This window comes from Mastigoproctus giganteus, chromosome 9 (genome assembly GCF_048544385.1).
Source record: "Mastigoproctus giganteus isolate SK-2022 chromosome 9, ASM4854438v1, whole genome shotgun sequence".
Taxonomy (NCBI): domain Eukaryota; kingdom Metazoa; phylum Arthropoda; class Arachnida; order Uropygi; family Thelyphonidae; genus Mastigoproctus; species Mastigoproctus giganteus.
This window is the reverse complement of record NC_143583.1, coordinates 100,339,149-100,360,938: the sequence shown is the minus strand read 5'-3', so window position 1 is coordinate 100,360,938 and position 21,790 is coordinate 100,339,149. Positions and strand designations below refer to the sequence as shown.

The 21,790-nt window shown below is 36.4% G+C and overlaps 1 protein-coding gene across 1 annotated transcript in view; it reads left to right on the top strand.

The window, feature by feature from the left end:
• The window catches only part of LOC150080592 (acetylcholine receptor subunit alpha-like), a 90,825-nt gene extending 83,918 nt beyond the window's left edge, over positions 1–6,907 (top strand). Inside the window, exon 6 of the mRNA XM_090381524.1 lies at positions 6,051–6,907. Coding sequence (XP_090237650.1) covers positions 6,051–6,194 — 144 coding nt within the window. The 3' untranslated portion in view covers positions 6,195–6,907. The remainder of the gene's footprint in view (positions 1–6,050) is intronic.
• The last annotated feature ends 14,883 nt before the right edge of the window (positions 6,908–21,790 follow it).

Sequence of the window (21,790 nt, the reverse complement as noted above, 5' to 3'; positions counted from 1 at the left end):
TTCAGTTGACACCAAGAAAAAAATGAGGCTGTTGCTGTCCAGGGAAGGGCTTTCTACACGTGCTATCGCTGATAAAATAGGCTACCACCAGTCAACAGTACCCCGGCGATGTGAAGAGAAGACATGAATCATGCCGTAAGAGAGTGACTATGCCTTCCCAAGGTTGATATTTGAAACAGCTATACCTTCGTAATCGCCGTGCTAGTGATCCTGATCTAAAACAGGACTTTGAGATGGTCCCTGGTGTTGAAACAAGTGCACAAACTATCCATAGACAGTTTTTGGAATGTGGTCTGCATGCCTATGTTCATCTCTACACTGTTGCTGGACTGGGCCAGCAACAGTGTAGAGATGAACCCTATTGAAAATTGCTGGTATATAATGTCATCTAAAATTGCTCAGAAGCCATCACGTACGATTCAGCTGCAGGAGAGCATTGTAAAGGTGTAGTACCACGAAATTGGGCAACCATACATCCAGAAGTTGATTAACCGTATGCCAGATCATTGCAAAGCTGTAATTTCAGCTCGAGGAGGATTAACAAAATATTGAGGACTTATTTTACTGATTTACAGTACATAATACTATTATGTTAACTTGTCACATTTCATCATATCACTGATATACACAGTCACAGAGTAGTCACAGTGTACACAGCATTGTCATTATATTAATATCATCATATTAACATCCGTAAGGATTATATTATATTGTCATTCGGTATTTGCCTTCTATTGGCAGGGTCTGGTTTTATTACATTTATGTGTGCAAACATTTCAGTTTGCACACGTAAATGTAATAAAATATGTTTGGTTGTCATGATTGGCAGCATGATTTTTCATATTTCAATTAATTACACATTTTACCCTTTAGGAAGATATTTATGGCAATTAGGTATATCAGGTAGAGTCTTTTTATTGGATTTCATTCACGGAAATATATATTATTATTATTATTATTAGCCTTAAGGTGCAAACAAGCCTGAGGCTTATGCTGCACCAGCCAAAAAAAATTCCCATGTTACCCTTGAGAGAGAGAGAGAGAGGGAGAGTCAGAAGTAGAAGGGAATCACCCAAGAAAGCAAGAAAGAGAAGAATGATAATATCCAGCTCAGGACCCTGGGTTTGCCAAGACCATACTCACCAGATGTGATGCCATCTAACAAATGCATTTCGAACATTTCTGCAACCCACAATGCAGCGCAAAACATTATTTGCAAAATTCACAAGTGATGCAGTTTTTTGTCTGCCATTGTAGAACAATGGTATAAGCAACTTAATAGACTCTTTACGGACACAGAATTTAAAATGGTAGCAAAACCTATGCAGAAATTACACTCCATACTAAGAAATCATATTGTCCTTTCTTCCTTCTCAGTACAAATGACCTTCTATATAACATTTCGTGTGGCGATTAAGAAGGGTCGACCCGATGTACTTTAGACCAGAGATTGAAGCAACATGCTGGGTTGGTTCGTGCTTCACGTGCTACAGCATCAGAACTGGCTTTTCATGCAATAAATGAAAGTCATACATTCCTATTTAACAAACAAAAGTTCCAAGCATTGAGCACAACTATACTAAATTATGAATCGCTGCAACCTTGGAAATGAAGTTGTATGGTAATTCTATGTGTTTGATGTCCCTTCCTCTCTTCCCATTCATGGTCATTTACACACATGCACCAGGATAAATAATCTCCTATTAATATCTTATACACATACCTCACGTCATTTTTCAACCTGTGAACAAGACGTTAGTTGAAAAGCTTAGTCCGCTTAAGGGTAGGAAATCGTTCATATAATAGTAGTTTCATTTCTCCGTGGTTTTATGTTATACCATTGTCAAGATCTATTTTTATACTTTAATGAATTTGACATAATGTCTTATTATTATTAAGCATATGGTGCAAGAAAGGCCAAGGCTTATGCTCACCAGCCAAAAATAAATTCCCACATTACCCAGAGAGAAAGAGAGAGAGAGAGAGAGAGAGCGCGCGCAAGAGTCAAAAGTACAAAGGAATCACCAAGAAAGAGAAGAATGATGATATCCAGCTCAAGACCCTGGGTGTGCCAAGCCCATACTCACCAGATATCACTCAGTTTCGTGGGAGTTGGATATCTTTGGAAGAAGGTCGGGTTGGGACCTGCATCTGTGTTCCCGGTGTGTCAAATCATTCATGAGCAATGAGTGGAAGAATGCATTAAAATTATTTTAAGTCATTTTTCAGTCAGTTATACTTGGAGAATGTCGTATTGAAGGTATCCTACGAAGCTGAATAAGGTAATCTTTTATATTTTTTACATATTGATAGAAAATAGGATCTATTGAGCTGTGTAGCTCTTTTTTATAAGTTAAATTATATCGAACAAATAAAATAAATTATATTTTAATATACTTTAATTTCAATTTTTCAGAAATTTGAATGGAAGTTTATGGTACCACTTCTGATCGATTTCTAATAAAACTGGTGATGCAAAATTATTAGTACTCATGCATTCAATCAACAACTTTCAATCTAAATATTATAATGCAAAGCCTGGCAACATGTTGTTATTAACTGAGGTCTGTATATATGGTCTCTCTCCCTCTAATATATCTATTTGCTAATCTTTGAATGCTACACCTTCAGATTCCAAACCGATTTTCAGGTGGATGTCTGTTAGTGCCTCTCATCAATCCGGTCTCCCTTCTTTGAAACAGCTCTAAAAGCTCCATGCCTTTTTTCAGGTGTAATCTCTAGACCTTACCTATATACAATATTTCAAATAGAGTCTCACCATCATCTTATGCAGATGGACAATGCATCCAATGGACAATGGCATTTATGAAGTTTTCTGAGCAATGCAGACAGGCTGCCAGGACAGGTCATGGGGTTTTGTCAATGATATATAGGAATTTTGCTAGCAGGGAAAAGGAGGTGATTATCCCTCTATATAAGGCAATGGTCAGGCCACGCCTTGAGTATTGCGTACAGGTCTGGAGTCCTCATTTTAGGAAGGATGTAGATTTACTTTGATTTCAGAACTTAAGCCTCTCTTGGTAAGAGGGGGAATGAAGGGATCCTCTTACCAAGAGAGGCTTAAGTTCTGAAAATTGTAGTGGCTGGAGACTAGGCACCTGCGCGGTGATCTGATTGAGGTGTATAAGGCCTTGAATAGGTTGAGCACGCTGAATTCTCATGGGATCCTTCCACTTGTTCAGATTAAGAACCTAAGGGGGCATAAATTCAAATTAATTAAGGACAGATGTAGAATAGATGTGCGGAAATTTGCCTTTAGCCAGCGGGTGGTTAATTGCTGGAACAAATTTCCATCTGTTGTTGTGGAAGTCGATTTTTTGTAGTTGTTGGCGCATCGGCTTCTGTGGCCATAATTGCACTTCCCAAGGTTTTTGCAGTACTTTGATCCAAGCCCGAGGCGGGATTCGAACCCGCGACCTTTGGGTTGCCAGGCGGGCACTTTACCCACCCGGCTAGCCAGGTCGGCCTGGAAGTTGATAGGTTGAATAAATTTATTTAAGGAGGAACTGGACAGGCATTTGGAGGGAATGGTGTGATTTTTTTTTTTTTTTTGCTAATGCTGCATAAGCTCATACACTTGCATTCACATGCCACCACTACTACTACTACTTCTCCCTACTTGCCAATGCCCTATAAAACAGATAAGTTTGGCAAGGGTAGCATGGTTTTTCTCCCATAAATGTGTTTCGTCCAACAAACAAATCGACCACAGAACACATGCAATTTACAGACATAATAGATGGTGCAATATGCTCTAAGCAGCTGATGCACCTAAAACCCTACAACTAACCAACCAATGTCAGAATATAAAGTCAGAAATGTGATGCGTCCACCAGCACTGACCCCTGAGGGGACTCCATTTCCTACACTGGTCAAACCTGAGAGATGACCATTTATGACTGCCCTGTCTGCCATCTTTTAACCATCCCCTGATCCAATGAAGGATCGTATCAGTAGCCTACATTTTCTTGTTTATATAATAGCCATTTTGCCAAAAACTGTATCAAAAGCTTTATTAATGCAGAATAAATAATGGAGCCTTGCATCCAACTATTTTGTGATATTATCATATTAATTTATCAGATTTTTCAGGCAAGACCACCCCTTCCTGAACCCAAGCTATGATCTATTAAGGATACCATTCTCATCAAGATGATCCTGTATATCATGCAGGAATCTTGGCAAGGATGTGATAAAATGATAGCTGCCAATCATCTCTTTCGTACCTCCTTTGTGGATAGGGGAAATAATGTTTTTATAGTTCAAGGGATCATCCTAGTCCAAAGGTGATCTCAACATTCCCATGTTGGTGCATACACATGGAGTCTTTTTAGTATAAAAAGATGTATACCGTATCCACCACCAGATCCTTAACTTCTCTCAGCAGCTTTTCTTAATGTTCTTCTCCAAGATCATTATATCGCTTATAATTACTTCTTTGGTAGGAATCTTCTTTACAATGTTACTGAATGGTTTGAATGCTTTCAACTGTATATAGTTGAAATTTAAATGTATTCTTTATGCATTTTATTTAAAAAATCCAGCAATTTTCAAAAGCACTAGCTGGAGAGAGGACAAGATCATCTCAGCAAGCATTGACGTACATTCATAAGTACACCTTAAAATAATTTCTTTCAATCTCAAAAAAATGTAGCATTTGATGTACACTTTTTCACATCAAATTCAACATCATAGGTTACTATATGTTGGTATAGGTTTTACATCATAGGTTACTGTACAGATTTTGCAATCTTGAATTATTCTAATTTGGTTATTCTTATCGATTAATGTTATTACTTTTTTTCCCTTCATATTATCAAATAAGAATAAACATACAAGGTATGGCAATAAAGTTCCCAGACTGGTACAAAAAACAGAACACGAAGTGAAGGAGCTCAAAAATAGTTTTATTTTTATTTAAAACAATCACCACCCGACTGATCACACCATTCTAAAAGTTTCTGAAAAGAATCAATGAAGGTGTCCAAAGAGATGACATTCAGTTAGGTAGTTACATTTTTCTTTATGTCCTCAACATCCTGAAATCTCTTTCTTTTGAAAGCAGTTTACAACTTGGGAAAGAGGAAGAAGTCTGCTGGATGGATGGTTGATATGTACAATGCTCTGTTTCATCATAAATATCTTCACAAGTGCAGAATGTACAGGGGCATTGTTGTCCAACAAGAACCAGCTGCCTTTCTCTCAAAATTGCAGCCTCACATGAGACATGCCCTTCAATAGCCTTTTAAATTCCTGTATATAGACTGCAGCATTGACTCTCTCCCCTTTACATACAAATTCCTTGGGAATCATATTGTTTGTAAAAAAAACATGATCAGTATTGTCTTGATTCTGAATCTTGATCTTGAATGAAACCTTTTAAGCCTTGGTGATGATTTTGAAGTCTACTGCATGTGCTGATGCTTCATCTCAACTTCATTGCTTCTGCTCATCCATAAAGCTGTGTAGCACAAATTTTGCAGAGACCTTCCTTTTGTCTAAATGTTCATGCAGAATTTGATGAATCATCTCCTTATTCATATCCAACTTATCAGCCTTCATTCTGAGGATCAAACGATCTCTTTCCACAATTTCCCAAACTTTTGAACTCTGTCCTCATTTCAAGAGGTTGACGGTACCAATCTCTTGGGTCATCGTGACATCCTCATGTCCATCTTTGAACGGCTTATAACAGTCAAACACAGGTGTGACTTAACGGTTCATCACCATAAACAGTTTTTAACATTTCATACATTTCTGTTGCAGATTGCAAAATTGTGATGCAGAATGTTAATGTTACTAACGAAACTGGTTGTTACTTGCAACCTGTCAGCCTACTGGACAATCTCTGTACCACCATCTGTTAAAGGAAGTCTGAACAACATACCACTTCTGTTTCTTTTCCATCATTGAACATGGCCATAACAGCACCAGTCTGGGAACTTTATTGTGACACCTTGTATGTGTAGTTTATCACTTCCACTTTAATAATAATAATAAAAAAAAATAAAATAATTATTACTTTGCAGGTAATAGAAGACTGGAAATATGTAGCTATGGTTCTTGATAGACTCTTTCTGTGGATTTTCACAATTGCATCTGTTGTGGGAACATGTGGTATAATACTTCAAGCACCCTCCCTCTATGATGACAGGATACCTATTGTACTGTAGCTTGGAGATTTTTTCTTTTAGGATCCTTTAAGCCCTCACTTGGCAGCTGACATCTGTAGCCAGAGCCCTAAAAGAATAGCTAGACAAGATTTTGTAGATAACTTTTAGTATTCATTATCACAACACTTTGTTGTCACTAAATATTCAACTAAATAAATAAATTTGCAGTTTATAACTGGGGTGGCCATATAGGACCTTGAGTTTCAAGAGCTGGAAAATATACCTTATCATTCTGCATTACACATGTACAGATAACTTTTAGTTATCTATTTGCATTAACTTCTATAACATGATACGTATACAGACAACTTCCAGAAATCATTATCACACCTCTTGGCTGCCACTAAGTATTGAACTAAATAAATAAATATTAAAATTATAATCTGGGATGGCCATACAAGGCTAGGAGTTCAAAGGATTGTAAATATATTTTACATTACATGATATACAATGAAATCTTGATTGGTTGTGTGAAAAGTAAGATTTTGGTGCCATAAATTGACAAAAACTAAATGGGGGAGGGAGGTATGTACAAATAAAATATATACTGGCTATTGTTATATTAGAAAAAATAATTTATTATTGCCAAAGTCAAAGTGCATTAAAACCTCAGTAATTTGGACTATGGGGAAAGGGGAAGTCCAAATTAGTGAAATAAAAACAAGCAAATTGATCACAATCCAGCAACATATGTTAATTTAGAGATTGAATTAAGTCACAAATATGGAAAAAAGAAAATTTTATGGTTTATATATATATATATATATATATAAAAAATAGAATACAAATAGTTCAAATCAAATATAACAAACTCTTTTTTCAAATAATAAACTGAAATAATTGTGATAAATGTTAATGAGTATAAATTTAATCAGATATGTTTTCTATTTAGTTGTATTGCCTTTTCTATTTTTTTTTTTTTTTTTGAAGAAATTGGAAATTTTCTGTTGAGTAAAGGTCTTGTATTTCTGTATCATGTCATTTTTCATTTCTCTTAAAGCATAAAAATATTTTTCACACTCCTTGTTAGAATTAGCAAATTTATTAAGAAAATCAAGACAGCTTCACCTTGCCGTAATGCAGCTTTTTTCTTCTTTACTTCCCACATCATCTATAGATACCCCATCTCCTTTCTTTTTGAAATGCTTCTTTCTTCTTTCATCGCCATAAATTTGAAATACAGGGTAATTCAGTCATATTCTTACTGTTCCCAAGTTAATATCTTTTTGGCACCATTGCACAATGTATTCTGACACTCTTCTTCTTCGATTCATCTAAATCAACAAATCACCATCAGTTAATAGCTATTTCTATGCACTTACTCTTGTACTCTGCTTCACTTCATTTCAACTTGCAGCTCAGTCATAAAAAGCACTTTTTATGCTATAATTTTTAATACTGGGTGCTGTCATTTCTTCTCTCCTGCTTACTGTCAGAATCATCAAGAAAACCAGATTCCCAACTGTTTCCTTCAATACAACAGCTTAGAGCTGAGTATGCTCTACTGTGCACTTGACATTGCCACCACTGCTTGATAAAATTCCAGTAGAAAATGTACAGTTTTTTATTTGCATTAATTTTTTCTGTTAATGATTTTACTTCTTTTAAAAAGTGATTGCGACATCATTCTGAAAAAAGTTCAAGATTGCATCATTTAAATACACACATAAAAAAGGAAGTCAATCGAAGTTATAGAGGGATCAAATTAGTGGTTTTACTGAACATATGAATGTACAGTGGACAAAGCATAATAATATAAATGAACTAAACGAATAATAATACTAAATGAATTAAACAAACAAAGCATAATAATATAAATTAACTAAATGAAATTATGGTACAGTGAACATTACTAATATACTGTAAGTGGTATCAAACAGCAGTACATCTATCTTAAGGCTTAGAGCATATACAGTGGTTCCCAAACTATGTGGCCCTGCACTTTGTTGTGTCTCAACCTTCTTCAAGTGGGTGATGAAATCAGAAAACTCACACGTCAAAATCTGTGATACTGAAGCTTGTGAAACTGTTCTAAGAGACTGGGAATGTTAACGCATGTACATCAACTGTTGTGACCGAGTAACATTTAGCCTAGGTTAGGGAAAGCCTGGCAAGTCCATGTAAGTCACTATGAGGGCTGCACAAAAAAGGTAATGTCATGTGGCATTTATTGTGCAGTGGTGAGGAAATTAATATTTCCTCACCACTGCAAAATATTTCCTCATCTTCCAAAATAATGGTGGTGAGGAAATTAATATTTCCTCACCACCATTATTTTGGAGGATGCTATTATTTTGGATCGTGCACATGGATACTGGGAGCGTAAATGGCTCGAGGGTTTATGGATTGGTTCATCCAGTAAGAATACTATGAATAGAGAAAGAGGTGTGCATATTCATCCTATTTTTGAAACAATTGTATTAAGTTCGGATGAACGATTTTGTTTGCCTCGTACCCGAGCCATTTCCACTTTATGTTCTGCCCATGTGCCGATAGAACCACATGGAGAAATACCACATGTGGAGGTACCGTGAGTCTGCTATATAAAGAGATGTTGCAGGAAGTGTTATTACTGTTGAAGAAGGGAGCTGATGCTCTCGAAAGCTTCAGGTTTTTAACGGTTTTTAGCGCTTTTAATTTTTATATTTTAGCATATTTTATAGTAAATGATTTTATTACAGTTTTTAGCATTCCGTAATATACAACCATTAGTTTATTGTAAATAATTTGTTTTTGATTTTATTTTTGATATTATTTGTAAAAAACTTTAGTTACAGTAAAATTTTATTTAATGGTCGGCGTATGAGTTTATTTATTTCCTAGACATGAATTTGATTCAAAGAAGCAAGTTTATGTAACCTCAGCCAAAAAATAAATAAAATAAATAAATCAAACTTAAATTCAATTTAAAAAATAAAATATAGTACCCAATATCAGTTTTTGTTCTTCCATTTCTTTCAAGCATTTATCCAATGCCGATTTAAATTTAGATAAATCTCCAACCTCCACATGAATAGATGGGCATTTATTCCAACAGTAAATTGCTCTGTGACTAAAGGAAAATTTTTGGAAATAATTATTCCCTCTCAATCTAAATTTATGTCCACGTGTATATGTCATGTGAAAAAGTGCAAAAATTTCCTCAGCATTAAATTAAACTGAAACCTTTCAAGGTTTTAATTATCTTGATCAAGTTATCTCCCAAAAAATCTGGTTTCCAAATGCTGTAACTTACAAAACTGAAGTCTTTCTTGAAAGAATACCATTTACCAAACTCATCACTCTTCCAACATGTTCACATCTTATTTAAAATGGGATCTTCAAGCTTCTATGCAATATTCAAGATGCAACCTAACCATTGCTTTATATAATGAAATAATTACTTCATCTATACTGGCAAAGTTCCTAAATATCAATGACAGAATGCCATGAACTGCCCTAGCAGCCTGTCCAAATTGTTTAGAAAACTTATGAGATTACTTAGTTATTCCCAAATCGGTTTCATTATATAGAATTTTAAGTTTGCTGGCACCCAAAACTCAAGATTACTCTAGGATTATCACTACCTGGATGCAAGAAATTGCATTTTCCAGTACTGAACTTTCAGCATTTCTGAGCCCATCCAAATAATATATCTTAAATCTTGTTGAAGTAGTATACCCTTGTTGTTATTAACTACCCTGCCCACCTCTGTATTATCAACTTAGACATTAAACTTGAAATCCCTAGATCAATATCTTAAAGGGATATTAGAAAGAGTAAAGGGTCAAAAACTGAACCATGTGGGATCCCACTCTAACTCCATAACTTATAACTACTCTTAATCTCCCATCACTTAACCATCCCTTTGTCCATAGTAGTAACTTGCCTTTGATGTTTATGTGGAATATCAAAAGCTAACTGAAATCTAAGTAAATGATGTCAGTGTCATTCTTTTTATTCAGTTCTTTACTGGCAACCTCATAGTAGCTAATTAGATTGGGTTAGACTTCATCTGCTCTTAACAAAGCCATGCTATGATTTCCTTATAATTTTATATCTGTTTAGATGATCTTGTATTGCATTCTTAACTAAACTCCATAATGTTCCCTGGCACAGAAATTAAACTGACAGGTCTGCAGTTGCTTGTTCACCCTTTGAGCCACTTTTGTGAATAGGAGAGAACTTAAAACTGTTTCCATACCGAGTGCATGTCATGCAGCAACAACTTCTGCACAACAGACTGGGAAAAATGAATCCAATACTGTGGCCAGTTAATGAAAAAAGCAGATAAAGATCCTCTGATGTTAAAATGGACTTTCTTCTCTGATGAGGTATAGTTTCTTCTGAATGGGTATTTAAACTCTCCAAATACTCATATTTAGTGCAGGGAAAAACTCCACTGAGCACATAAAATTCCCATACCAACTGTGAAGATTGAAGTGTAGTGTGTAATGACCCAAAGTGGGACTGCTGAGCCCATGTTCTTCATGGAAACCATAACCTCTCAGTGCTTCACTGAGGAGATTGTTAAATGCAGTTTCATCAAGATATCACAAAAAAGACCAGAGCTCACACGTGAGCATCATGCAATACAGAGGCGATCCCCAGAGCAGAATGCACTGGTCCTACAGGAGGTAGCTATTTTTGGTAACTCTACTGTCAGGGAAACAGGAAATCTATTCTGAAAAAAAGGATAGGTGGAATAGGACCAGAATATGTCTTTCAAGAGCAAAAGTTGGAAGATGTTGTGGAGCAGATATCATCTTTTAAAGACATAAAAAGTCATATTGTTGTATATGATGACACTTATGATATTAAGAGTAAGAGATCAGCTGTCTTACTTTAGAAGTACAGGGCAATGTTGAGATAAAGTTACGAGTTAGGTTAAATTTTAAATTGTTTTCTCAGCATGGTCTGTGCTTGTTGACAGGAGAGACTGCATCAACAGGGATGGGATAGACTTAAACAGAAGGGGAGCAAGAATATTTGATGAGGCTATCAAGGCAGCATTAGGCGGGTCAGAAAACTAGCTTGGGAGGGATACACACAGATTAACAAATTAACGATAGCCACAGGCAGAGGTAAAAATTATTCTTGCACCATTTCTACTGGAACGTGCAGCAGCCTGGTAAGCAAAGTGCTAGGGATTTCAAGCCTGCTGTTTGTCATCAGGGAACAGGTAAATATATGGGCTGCACTGGGGTAATTAAGAGTAAGAACAGGTGCATGTATACTTCCATGTACACCAATGCTAGGAGCATAGTTAGCTGGTCAAGTCATCAAATGCAGACACTGTGGCGATATCAGAGACATGCTGTCACTCAAAAAGAAGGGATGACAACTTGAATATAGGGGATACATGTGTACAGAAAGGACAGACAGGATAGGAGGAGTTATGCTCTTTAATTAAGAAGGAGTTATGCTCATAAAAACTAAGGCAATGCATCCAGTTAACATGGGTGGCCAGTACAATGTCGACTCAGTTTAGTGTGACATCAAGGCTGGATTTACACATAAGCTAAACAAGCTACAGCTTAGGGCCTCACATTACAAGGGGCTACACTCCATCTTAAAATATCTTTTTTTTTTAATACTGTCACAGGTGAACTGTAAGAGAGAAGGGCCACAACAAGTTTAAATCCGGCTCTGTGTGACAGGGGCTGACATCTGGTGAGTATGAGCTTGGCATACCCAGTGTCCTGAGCTGGATATCATCATTCTTCTCTTTCTGGTGAATCCCTTCTACTTCTGACTCTCTCTCTCTCACTCACCCAGGGTAATTCAAAAAAATTTTTTTTGGTTGGTGCAGTAAGCCTTGGGCTTCCTTGCACTACACAGTTAATAATAATAAGCACTAGAAAAGCAGAAATGAGAGTAGGAGTGAGTTATAGGCCTGATGACTACATGACCAACTGTACAGAGAAATAGAATTGGCTTGTAAATCAAATCAGAATCTTATAATGGGGGATTTTAACTTTCCAGATATTGACTGGAACTTGTAGGTTGGTCACTCATACACTAGTAAGATTTTTGTGGATTTACTCGATGACTGTGTTGTACAGTAGCATGTTAGAAAGGCAAAGAAAGAGTAATAATCTTGATCTGATTATCAGCAGTGATTATTCATGCATTAAGAATCTGCATATAAAAAAATCAGTAGGTAGTAGTGATTGCAGTGTGCTGATGTGGGATTTGCTTAAAGATGTAACTACCATCAAGGGCAAAGGGAAGGGTTTTTGCTTTTTTTAATGGTGACTACAGTGGTCTCAGTCAATTTTTAAATTCTATGCAGTGGCACCGACTGATGATGTTACCATCAGCCAATTCAAAATGGAAATAATCATAGCAGCTACAAGGTTTTTCATACCAACTAAGAAATACTGTTCAGGGTTTAGACCTAAATGGATGTCAGATGAACTAATGAGACTCATTGAGAGAGAAGAAAAATGCATATGATGCATATAAATTATCGAAAGATACAGAAGCATATGGTAGATATAAATCAGTCAGCAACCAAGTCACTAATGATGTTAAGCAAGCTAAGACAGATTATGGGAAATCTTTGGCAAGGATGATGAAAAATAGCAAATGACAAAAAATAGTAAAGAATTATTTTCTTTTGTAAACACTAAAAGAAGGGAAATGAATCATAGGTCCACTTGATATTGATGATTCAACTGTTGACGATCCTGCTCAGGTTTTTGACAAGCTGATTAAGTATTTTGCATCTACATTCACACATGACAAATTATTTAAAGGAGTACATATCAGAAGTTTATCAAACACTACTACGGAGCTAAATTATTTTGTAAAAATAACTGAGAGGAAAGTGGAACAGAAATTGCTGAAGTTAAATGTAAGAAAACCTGGGGTGGATAGATGAGATCTATCCAATTGCAATAAGGGAGGCAACAAAGGAGGTAAACAAACACTCAATCCTAATTATGAGAGCATTCTTGGATTCAGGGGAAGTCTTCAAGGACTGGATATGTGTGAATGTATCCACAATTCAGAAAGGGAGATTAGAGGGTGGCAGGGGTAATTACAGACCTGTTAGTTTATCTTCTGTTCCAGGGAAAATAATGGAGTCACTGGTTAAAAGAAGTAATGCAGGACCTCTAGACAGCACTGCAGTTATACTTCAGTTTGAGCATAGGGGTGACCTTGTGTGACCAATTTGATTGTAACAGAACTGGTTGAAAATAATAATTTTGATATCACATACTCGGATTTCAGGAAAGCTATTGATACTGTTCCACATAACAGACTGCTATAACAGAAAAATGTTATCGGTCAAGTCCTACAGGGTTCGGTGCTGGGCCAATTGTTGTTTTCCTATATTTATTAATGATATTAATGAAGGTATATCAGGCTTAATGTCTAAGTTTGCAGATTATACGAAGGCTGGCAGGGTGGTTAATGACAGTAATGACTGTATGCTACTGCAACAAGATCTAGAAAAATTAAGCAAGTGGGCTGAGAAATAGCAATTGAGGTTCAACATTAACAAATGCAAATTACTGCACATGGATAGCAGTAATCCCAGACTAAAGTACGAACTGTGTGATATTACACTTAGGATAGTGGAAAATGAAAAGGACCTGGGGGATAATTGTGCAGTCAGATATGAAGTTCTCTGAGCAATGCAGACAAGCTGCCAGGCTAGCTCATGGGTTTTTGTCACTGATATACAGGAATTTTGCTAGCAGGGATAAGGAGATGATTATTCCAGTGTACAAGGCAATGGTCAGGCTACATCTTGAATACTGCATACAGGTCTGTAGGCCTCATTTTAGGAAGGATATAAGGCTGCTGGTGTAGCCCTATATCCTTCCTAAAGTTACAGAGAAGGGCAGTGAAATTGGTGAAGGGAACAAAGGGCTGCTCTTACCCAGAAATGCTTCAGTTCTGCAAATTGCAACATTTGGAGATTAGCCACCCACGAAGTGGACCTGATTGAGGTGTTTAAGGCTTTGAATGGATTAGGCAAGCTCAATGCTGGGATTCTTCCTCTTGCTCAGACCTATACACCAAAATGAACATAAATTCAAAATGAGGGTTGTTGTTATTTGGTTTTTTTTAGGAGCATTAGCAACTAAGGCCATATTGCTCCGGGATATGCGGTGGTCATTCCCTGAATGACCTTTCCGCATCCTCCGTATTTGGTGGTGACGGGCTCGAACCCCAGTCTAATCAAGAAGCGTGTGCTACGCACTGCTGCTCCTTCCCACCTGGCTACGGAGGCGCCTAAATTCAAAATGAGGAAGAATGGTTTGCATGAATTACAAAGATCATGCGTACAACAATAATCCATGCACTCTGGAACAACTGAAAAGCAAAACATCCAATAAAATTTCTAGTGTCATTCCTAATGTGTTGCAGGCAGTGTTTCTGAATATTCATTGTGTTCAGTTATGCTGTCACCATTATGATGATCATTTTCAATATTTTTTGTAATGAATTGGGAAACATTGGAGAACACAGAACATTATTTATAAATTTCTCTATAGTACTCTTTTACTCAAAGTTATTTAATTTTTTGTACTCTCATTTAAAATGATCACCCTAACTACATATGACATTAGAGCAAAAAGAACAACTGTAATAATAGCTAATGGTTAATTTTGTCTGAGTACTTTACTGTTTTGTATATTTTATTACTTTTTTAGATAAAATAACAGCTAGTGGAATAAAAAATAAATAGCACAAAGATAGGTTTTTATATCAAACATTTGGGATTATTTTTAAGACATTAAATATTTTTTATTAGATAATGCCTAATATTCCAGAATATCTGCTAAATCTGGTGCTGCTGCAGTCCTATAAATGCCACAATATCCTACTTTTGTTCATATTCCAGACTATTTTTGTTAAGCATTATATAAATCAGCATAACACAAGGTAGTATGAAACAAGTTGCAACTGTATAACATAAACACGACAAAGTAGTTTGCTTTTAACAAAAATGAAAATATTTGATTTTTATGCCATTAATTTCAAATATTGCTAAAATTAAAAATATATGTATTGTGTAAAAATTTTTGGTTGTACAATTGATGTCATAAAAAAAGTTAAAATCTGTTAAAATTGGGCATTACAGTTTAACTATAGTGAATGCAGCAGATGAAGAAAGTGCGATTAGGAAGTAAACAGAATATTAGTAATTTCAGTACTCTTGTATGACGGAAACTAAATTGCAATTATTCAGAAAAGACTATTGCACATGCACACACAGTCTTCGGTACAGGCTAACCTCCAAGGAATATCGTGATGTAATTTAGGTAATGGTTTAGAAAGTCTTTACGAACTCAATAATTTAATCGCCAAAACATTTTATTGCGAAGTAAGACCCTAGTAATTTGTTCACAATTTTTCTTTTTGAGGGAATTAATCTGTCCATTAATGTTTGAAGCCACTTAGCGGCTTCAAATCTATACACCTGTAAGTAATGATACTTTAATCGGTTAAGTGATTCCTTTAAAATACACAAAATAAAGCATGATTTTTTTTTTATCTTTTTTGGTTCAAGGTGTTTGTGTAATTACCAATATTTCATCTTTTCTTAATGAACTGCAATACTTATTTTTATATTTTTTCCGTTTTTAATAAAAAAAATTAAAAATTAAAAAAATACAAAGTTTGCTATATTTCATTATATAGTATTATGTATTAATTGTGTATAATTTGTTTTAAAAACATTTAAAATATATAACATTTTATAAACTATTATTTACATCCATTTTCCAATTCATTCAATTGGTTTTTTTTTTTTTTTATTTAGTTCAAATTTTGCACTGTGAATTGTACAAAATTTGAATGTTGCCTAACTCCTATCCAGATTGAATATTGCCTTCAGTGTTTTTTTCTTGACTATTAAAAATAATATTAATGAATCTTTCAAAAACACCTCTTGTCAGACTACTGATATCTAAAGAACACCTGGGACAATTATTTACCATATATAGTCTATTCTATTATTCTTTAAGTCGCAGAAGTAAAATATTTGCCTGAACAAGTTGCATTGGTATTGCATACTAACAAAAAAGAATAGTAATGAATCTTTCAAAAATACCTGGGACAATTCTTTACCACAGACAGTCTATTCTACCATTCTTCATACTGTTCAAGGTTTTTTTTTCAGATGAACTAATGAGACTCGTGTCAGAGAAGAAAAATACATGGGATGCATATAAATTATCAGGCGACACAGAAGCCTATGGTAGATGTAAGCCAGTCTGTAATCAAGTCACAAAGGAGGTTAGGCAAGTGAAGGCAGCAGATTACCAGAAATCTTTAGTAAAGGATGCTAAGAAAAACAGCAAAGACTTCTTTAAAGAAGGGAATGAATCAGATTGGCCCACTTGATATCGATGGTTCGACTGTTGATGATCCTGCTCAGATAGCTGACAAATGGAATGAGTATTTTGCATCTACATTCACACATGAGGAATTTTGTAGGGAAGTGGAGAATAGAAGCTTATTAAACTCTAACAGAGAGTTAAATGATTTTGTAATAACTGAGAGCAAAGTTGAGAAGAAGAGGAAGTCTCCACAGACTAGAGATGTGCAAATGTATCCCCAATTCACAAAGGGTGACATGAGTAATTACAGACCTGTTATTTTAACTTCTGTTCAGATCACTTGTGCATTGATTCTGCTAACATTTAGCGTGGTGTAGAATATCGCCATCAGCGACAAGCTTGTGTCACACTGTAAGTCGCACACATCTCATCCATGGTATCTACTCTAGACTTGGTTGCCTTATAAAACGTTACAATTTCTGGTTTCAGCTGATCACCTGTTTAATAAGGATGGCATCATCATCATAATGCAAGGAGGAAATCAAGATGACACTCTTTGATTTCTTTGGTACGTAGGAAACAATTGTTGCTTCTTCCGTAAAGCCAAACAAACTTGATTTTTCAGGTTGGCTCTTGGCTCACACAAATTTGACTGGGAGTTGCGGTTTGTTCTTTTTTATAATTCCAACATAAGAGAGTTTCCTTTTTCTGAGTTCCAAAAGTAAATTGACATCTGTAAACCAATTATCCGCCGTAATGTTCCGTCCAGTCCCATGGATAGGTTCTGCCAGTCTTTTGACATCGGCTGGTCTATTACTGATTTGGTAAGGACCTTTGGGTTGTTTCCCTACATATATTTCAAGATTATATAAGAGTACAGCGCTCTAGCATCTACTGAGGCATATATTTTTGAATTCATATTTGTTGGCTTTGAAAGAAACCGCATTTTCCTCTGAAGGCCTCTAATTTCTCATCAATAGTTAGATTCTGACCCGTAAAGTAACACGTCTTGCAGTATTTTACAAATTCAGCAAAAATCTCTCTTATGGGTGCAAGGCAACCATATTTTCTTCTCTCATCCCTTGTTGTTTGATCATCGAATCTTATACACCTGATGAGGAACTTGAAGTGTCTCTGGTTCATTACTAAGTGAAAATTTCAATGCCATTTCTGTCAGTTCCCCATAACTCTTCCAATCTCTGCTTGTTACTTTGAAGTGCTCCAGTTAAATAGAGAAGGCCAATGAAAACTTTTATCTCAATTTTGTCTGTAAATTTGGTGTCTCTTTCCCAGCTGTAGTTTGATTGAACAGTTTGAATATAGTGATTTGTGTATTCAACAATTTTATCTAAAATTTTGTCAGTAATAAGGCGGTTCCATGCGTCATGGGGCATGCTGGCATTTCTTGCTTGACCAGTAACTCAGGGCAATTTTGTTAGATTTTGAGATCTGCGAAGAATTTTTGTTGTTCTGTTGACTTTCCTCCACTTTGTCGATTTAGCTTTTCCTATGAAAAAACTGTCAGTGTTGTCCTCCTCATTGCAACTTTCTTCCTCTGATGTAGCATCTTGTACACTCTCTGAGTTGTCTTCTCTTGTTTCAACGTAATCCCCATCGGATTCTGTCCCGTCATCAAAGCTTTCGTCACTTACTTTCTCAGAAAACAGCAGGGCGCGAATAATTTCGGCCTCATTTGCATTACTTGGGTATAAGCGATCCATCCTGGCTATCAAAAGCAACACAGCGCCACTTATGCAGACAGATGCACTGTATCTCACAGATACAAACAGCAGACTGAATCGAAACCAAAAGGGTTGGGAAAATAAAACCAATACCAATGGATTCTGAGAAGCAGATGTGCACGGTGACATCTTGGTCCCAGAAATAAAGAAAGATATGATGTATATATCTGAAAGATACATACCGACCGATGACGGGTTAAGGGAAAATAATAGAGGCAATGGTTAACAAAGTAGTGCTGGGTCATCTGACAAGGATACAGTTATATGGAAATTACAGCATGAATTTGTTAAGGGTGAACTTGTCTATTAACCAGTCTAACCAACCTGATTAGTTAATATCATACAGTCACAAACAAATTGCATGCAAAAACATAATCTTGGCACTGTTCCACATGAAAGACTACTGTATAAATTGGAGTAGTGTGGCATTAGTGGTAAGTTACTGCTAGGGATAAAGGGATGTGATATATTTCTATGGATAAAGGGTGAGTGGTAGAAGATAGAGGGCAGTTACAAATGGGGATTGCTCTTCTTAGATTAATGTTCTTAGCATCAGCATTAGTTGAGGCATAATACGATGCCAGAAAGCAAGCTTATGCAGCATCAGCTAAAAAAAAACCTCCCATTTCACCCATCCATTCACTCCAAATGCCTGTATACCTCAGCCTTAACAGCAAGAGATCAAAGTGTGTTCCAGCAATCAACTACCTGCTGGCAAAAGGCAAATTTCCACACATCTATTCTACAACTGTCTTTCTTCAATTTGAATCTATGCCCCTCAGGTTCGTAATCTGAGCAAGGTGAAGGATCCCATTAACACTGAGCTTGCTCAACCCGTTCAAGGTCTTATACACCTCAATCAGATCACCTCACAGGTGCCTAGTCTCCAAGCACTGCAATTTGCAGAACTTAAGCCTTTCTTGGTAAGAGTACCCCTTTGTTCCCCTCACCAATCTTGTTGCCCTTCTTTGTACTCGTTCTAGAAACTCTACATCTTTCCTAAAATGAAGCCTCCAGACCTGTATACAGTATTCAAGGTGTGGCCTGACCACTGCCTTGTACAATGGGATAATCACCTCCTTGTCCCTGCTAGCAAAATTCCTATATATCATTGACAGGACTCCATGACCTGCTCTGGCAGCCCATCTGCACTGCTCAGCGAACTTCATATCTGACTGCACAATTACCCCCAGGTCTTTTTCATTCTCCACCTCCTTGAGAGTAGTACCACACAGTTGGTACATATCTCTTGGGTTACTGTTACCCATATGCAGTACTTTGCATTTGTCAATGTTAACCTTCTGTTGCCACTTCTCAGCCCATTTGCCCAACTTATTGAGATCCTGTTGCAGTAGCATACTGTCTTTACGCTCGTTAACAATCCTGCCAACCTTTGTATCATCTGAAAACTAGGACATTAAGCCTAATATACCTTCATCTATATCATTGATGAATACACAAAACAACAATGGGCCTATCACTGAACCCTGGGGATCTCCACTAATAACATTAGTCCACAAAGAGCAGTGTCCATTGATTACCATTCTCTGTTGTCTCCCACTCAACCATCCATTTATCCATTGTAGCAACTTGCCCTTAACACCATACCGCTCCAATTTGTACAGCAGTCTTCCATGTGCAACAGTATCAAAAACTTTCCTGAAATCCAAGTATAGGATATCAAAATTATTTTTTGCATCCAGTTCCTTTGTAACCATATCATAGTATCCAATCAAAGTGGTCAGACAAGGCCTTCCTTTAACAAACCCGTGCTGTGTCTATTACTGCAGTATTGTCTAAATAATCCTTCAATGCTTCTTTAAACAGTGACTCCATTATTTTTCCAGGAACACAAGTTAAACTAACAGGTCTATAGTAACTTGTGTCACCTTTTGAACCTCCCTTTGTGAATTGGTGATACATTTGCACACTCCAGTCCATGGGGACTTCCCCTGAGTCCAAGAAAGATCTCATATTTATGGCTAAGGGTTTGCTTACTTCCTTTGCTGCCCCCTTTAATATAACTTTATAGATCCCATTCACTCCAGGTGCCTTCTTTATGCTTAACTTCAACAATTTCTCCTCCACTTTTTCTCAGTTATTACAAAATCACTTATCTCCCTGTTAGAGTTTGATACACTTCTGGCATTCCCCTCCTTGAATAACTCCTCATATGTGAATATAGATGCAAACTACTCATTCAGTTTATCAGCTACCTAAGCAGGATCATCAATAGTTAAGTGGACCAATCTGATTCATCCCTTTCCTTCTAGAGCTTAAATAAGTAAAGAACTCTTTGCTGTTTTTCTTTGCATCCTTTGCCAAAGATTTCTCATAATCTGTCTTCGGCTGCCTAACCTCCTTTGTGATTTGATTACAGATTAACCTATATCTGCCATAGGCTTCTGTGTTGTCTGATAATTTATATGCATCCCATGCATTTTTCTTCCCTTCCACGAGCCTCATTAATTCATCTGATATCCGTTTAGGCCTAAACCTTGAAGAGTATTTCTCAGTTGATATGAAAAGCCTAGTACTCTCTAAGATTAAGTCCCTAAAGGCTTCCCGTTTAGAATTCACCATTGGTAACATCATTAGCTGATCTCACTGTATAGAATTTAAAAACTGTCTGAGACTACGGTAGCCACCTTTATGAAAGCAAAAACCCTTCCCTTTACCCTTTTTTTTGCTGTTTTTCTTTGCATCCTTTGCCAAAGATTTCTCATAATCTGTCTTTGGTTGCCTAACCTCCTTTGTGATTTGATTACAGATTAACCTATATCTGCTATAGGCTTCTGTGTTGTCTGATAATTTATATGCATCCCATGCATTTTTCTTCCCTTCCACGAGCCTCATTAATTCATCTGATATCCATTTAGGCCTAAACCTTGAAGAGTATTTCTTAGTTGATATGAAAAGCCTAGTACTCTCTAAGATTAAGTCCCTAAAGGCTTCCCGTTTAGAATTCACCATTGGTAACATCATTAGCTGATCTCACTGTATAGAATTTAAAAACTGTCTGAGACTACTGTAGCTACCTTTATGAAAGCAAAAACCCTTCCCTTTACCCTTGATGGTAGTTACATATTTAAGTAAATACCACATCAGAACACTGTGATCACTGTCACCTAGTGGTTCCTTTATCTGCAGATTCTTAATGCATGAATAATCAGTGCTGAAGTGAAGTTCCTCAGGGTTCAGTACTGGGCACTTACTGTTTCCAATATTTATTCATGATATTGATGAAGGCATATCAAGATTATTATATAAATTAATTGTTGATGCCATGAAGGTTGATAAAATAGTTAATGGTAGGAATCAAGGCATACTACTGCAAGAAGATCTAGAAAAATTAGGCAGATGAGCTGAGTATTGGCAATCGAGGTTTAAAATGGTTAAATGGAGAGTACTGCATCATATCTGACTGCACAGATCATGGGCAGTAGTAGTACCAGAATAGCATTCCATTTGAGTAGTACCACACTCAAGGATTTGGAGAATGAATGTGACCCTGGGGTAACTGTAGTCTGACACGAAGTTCTCTAAGCAGTGCAGATCACTTGATTGATAT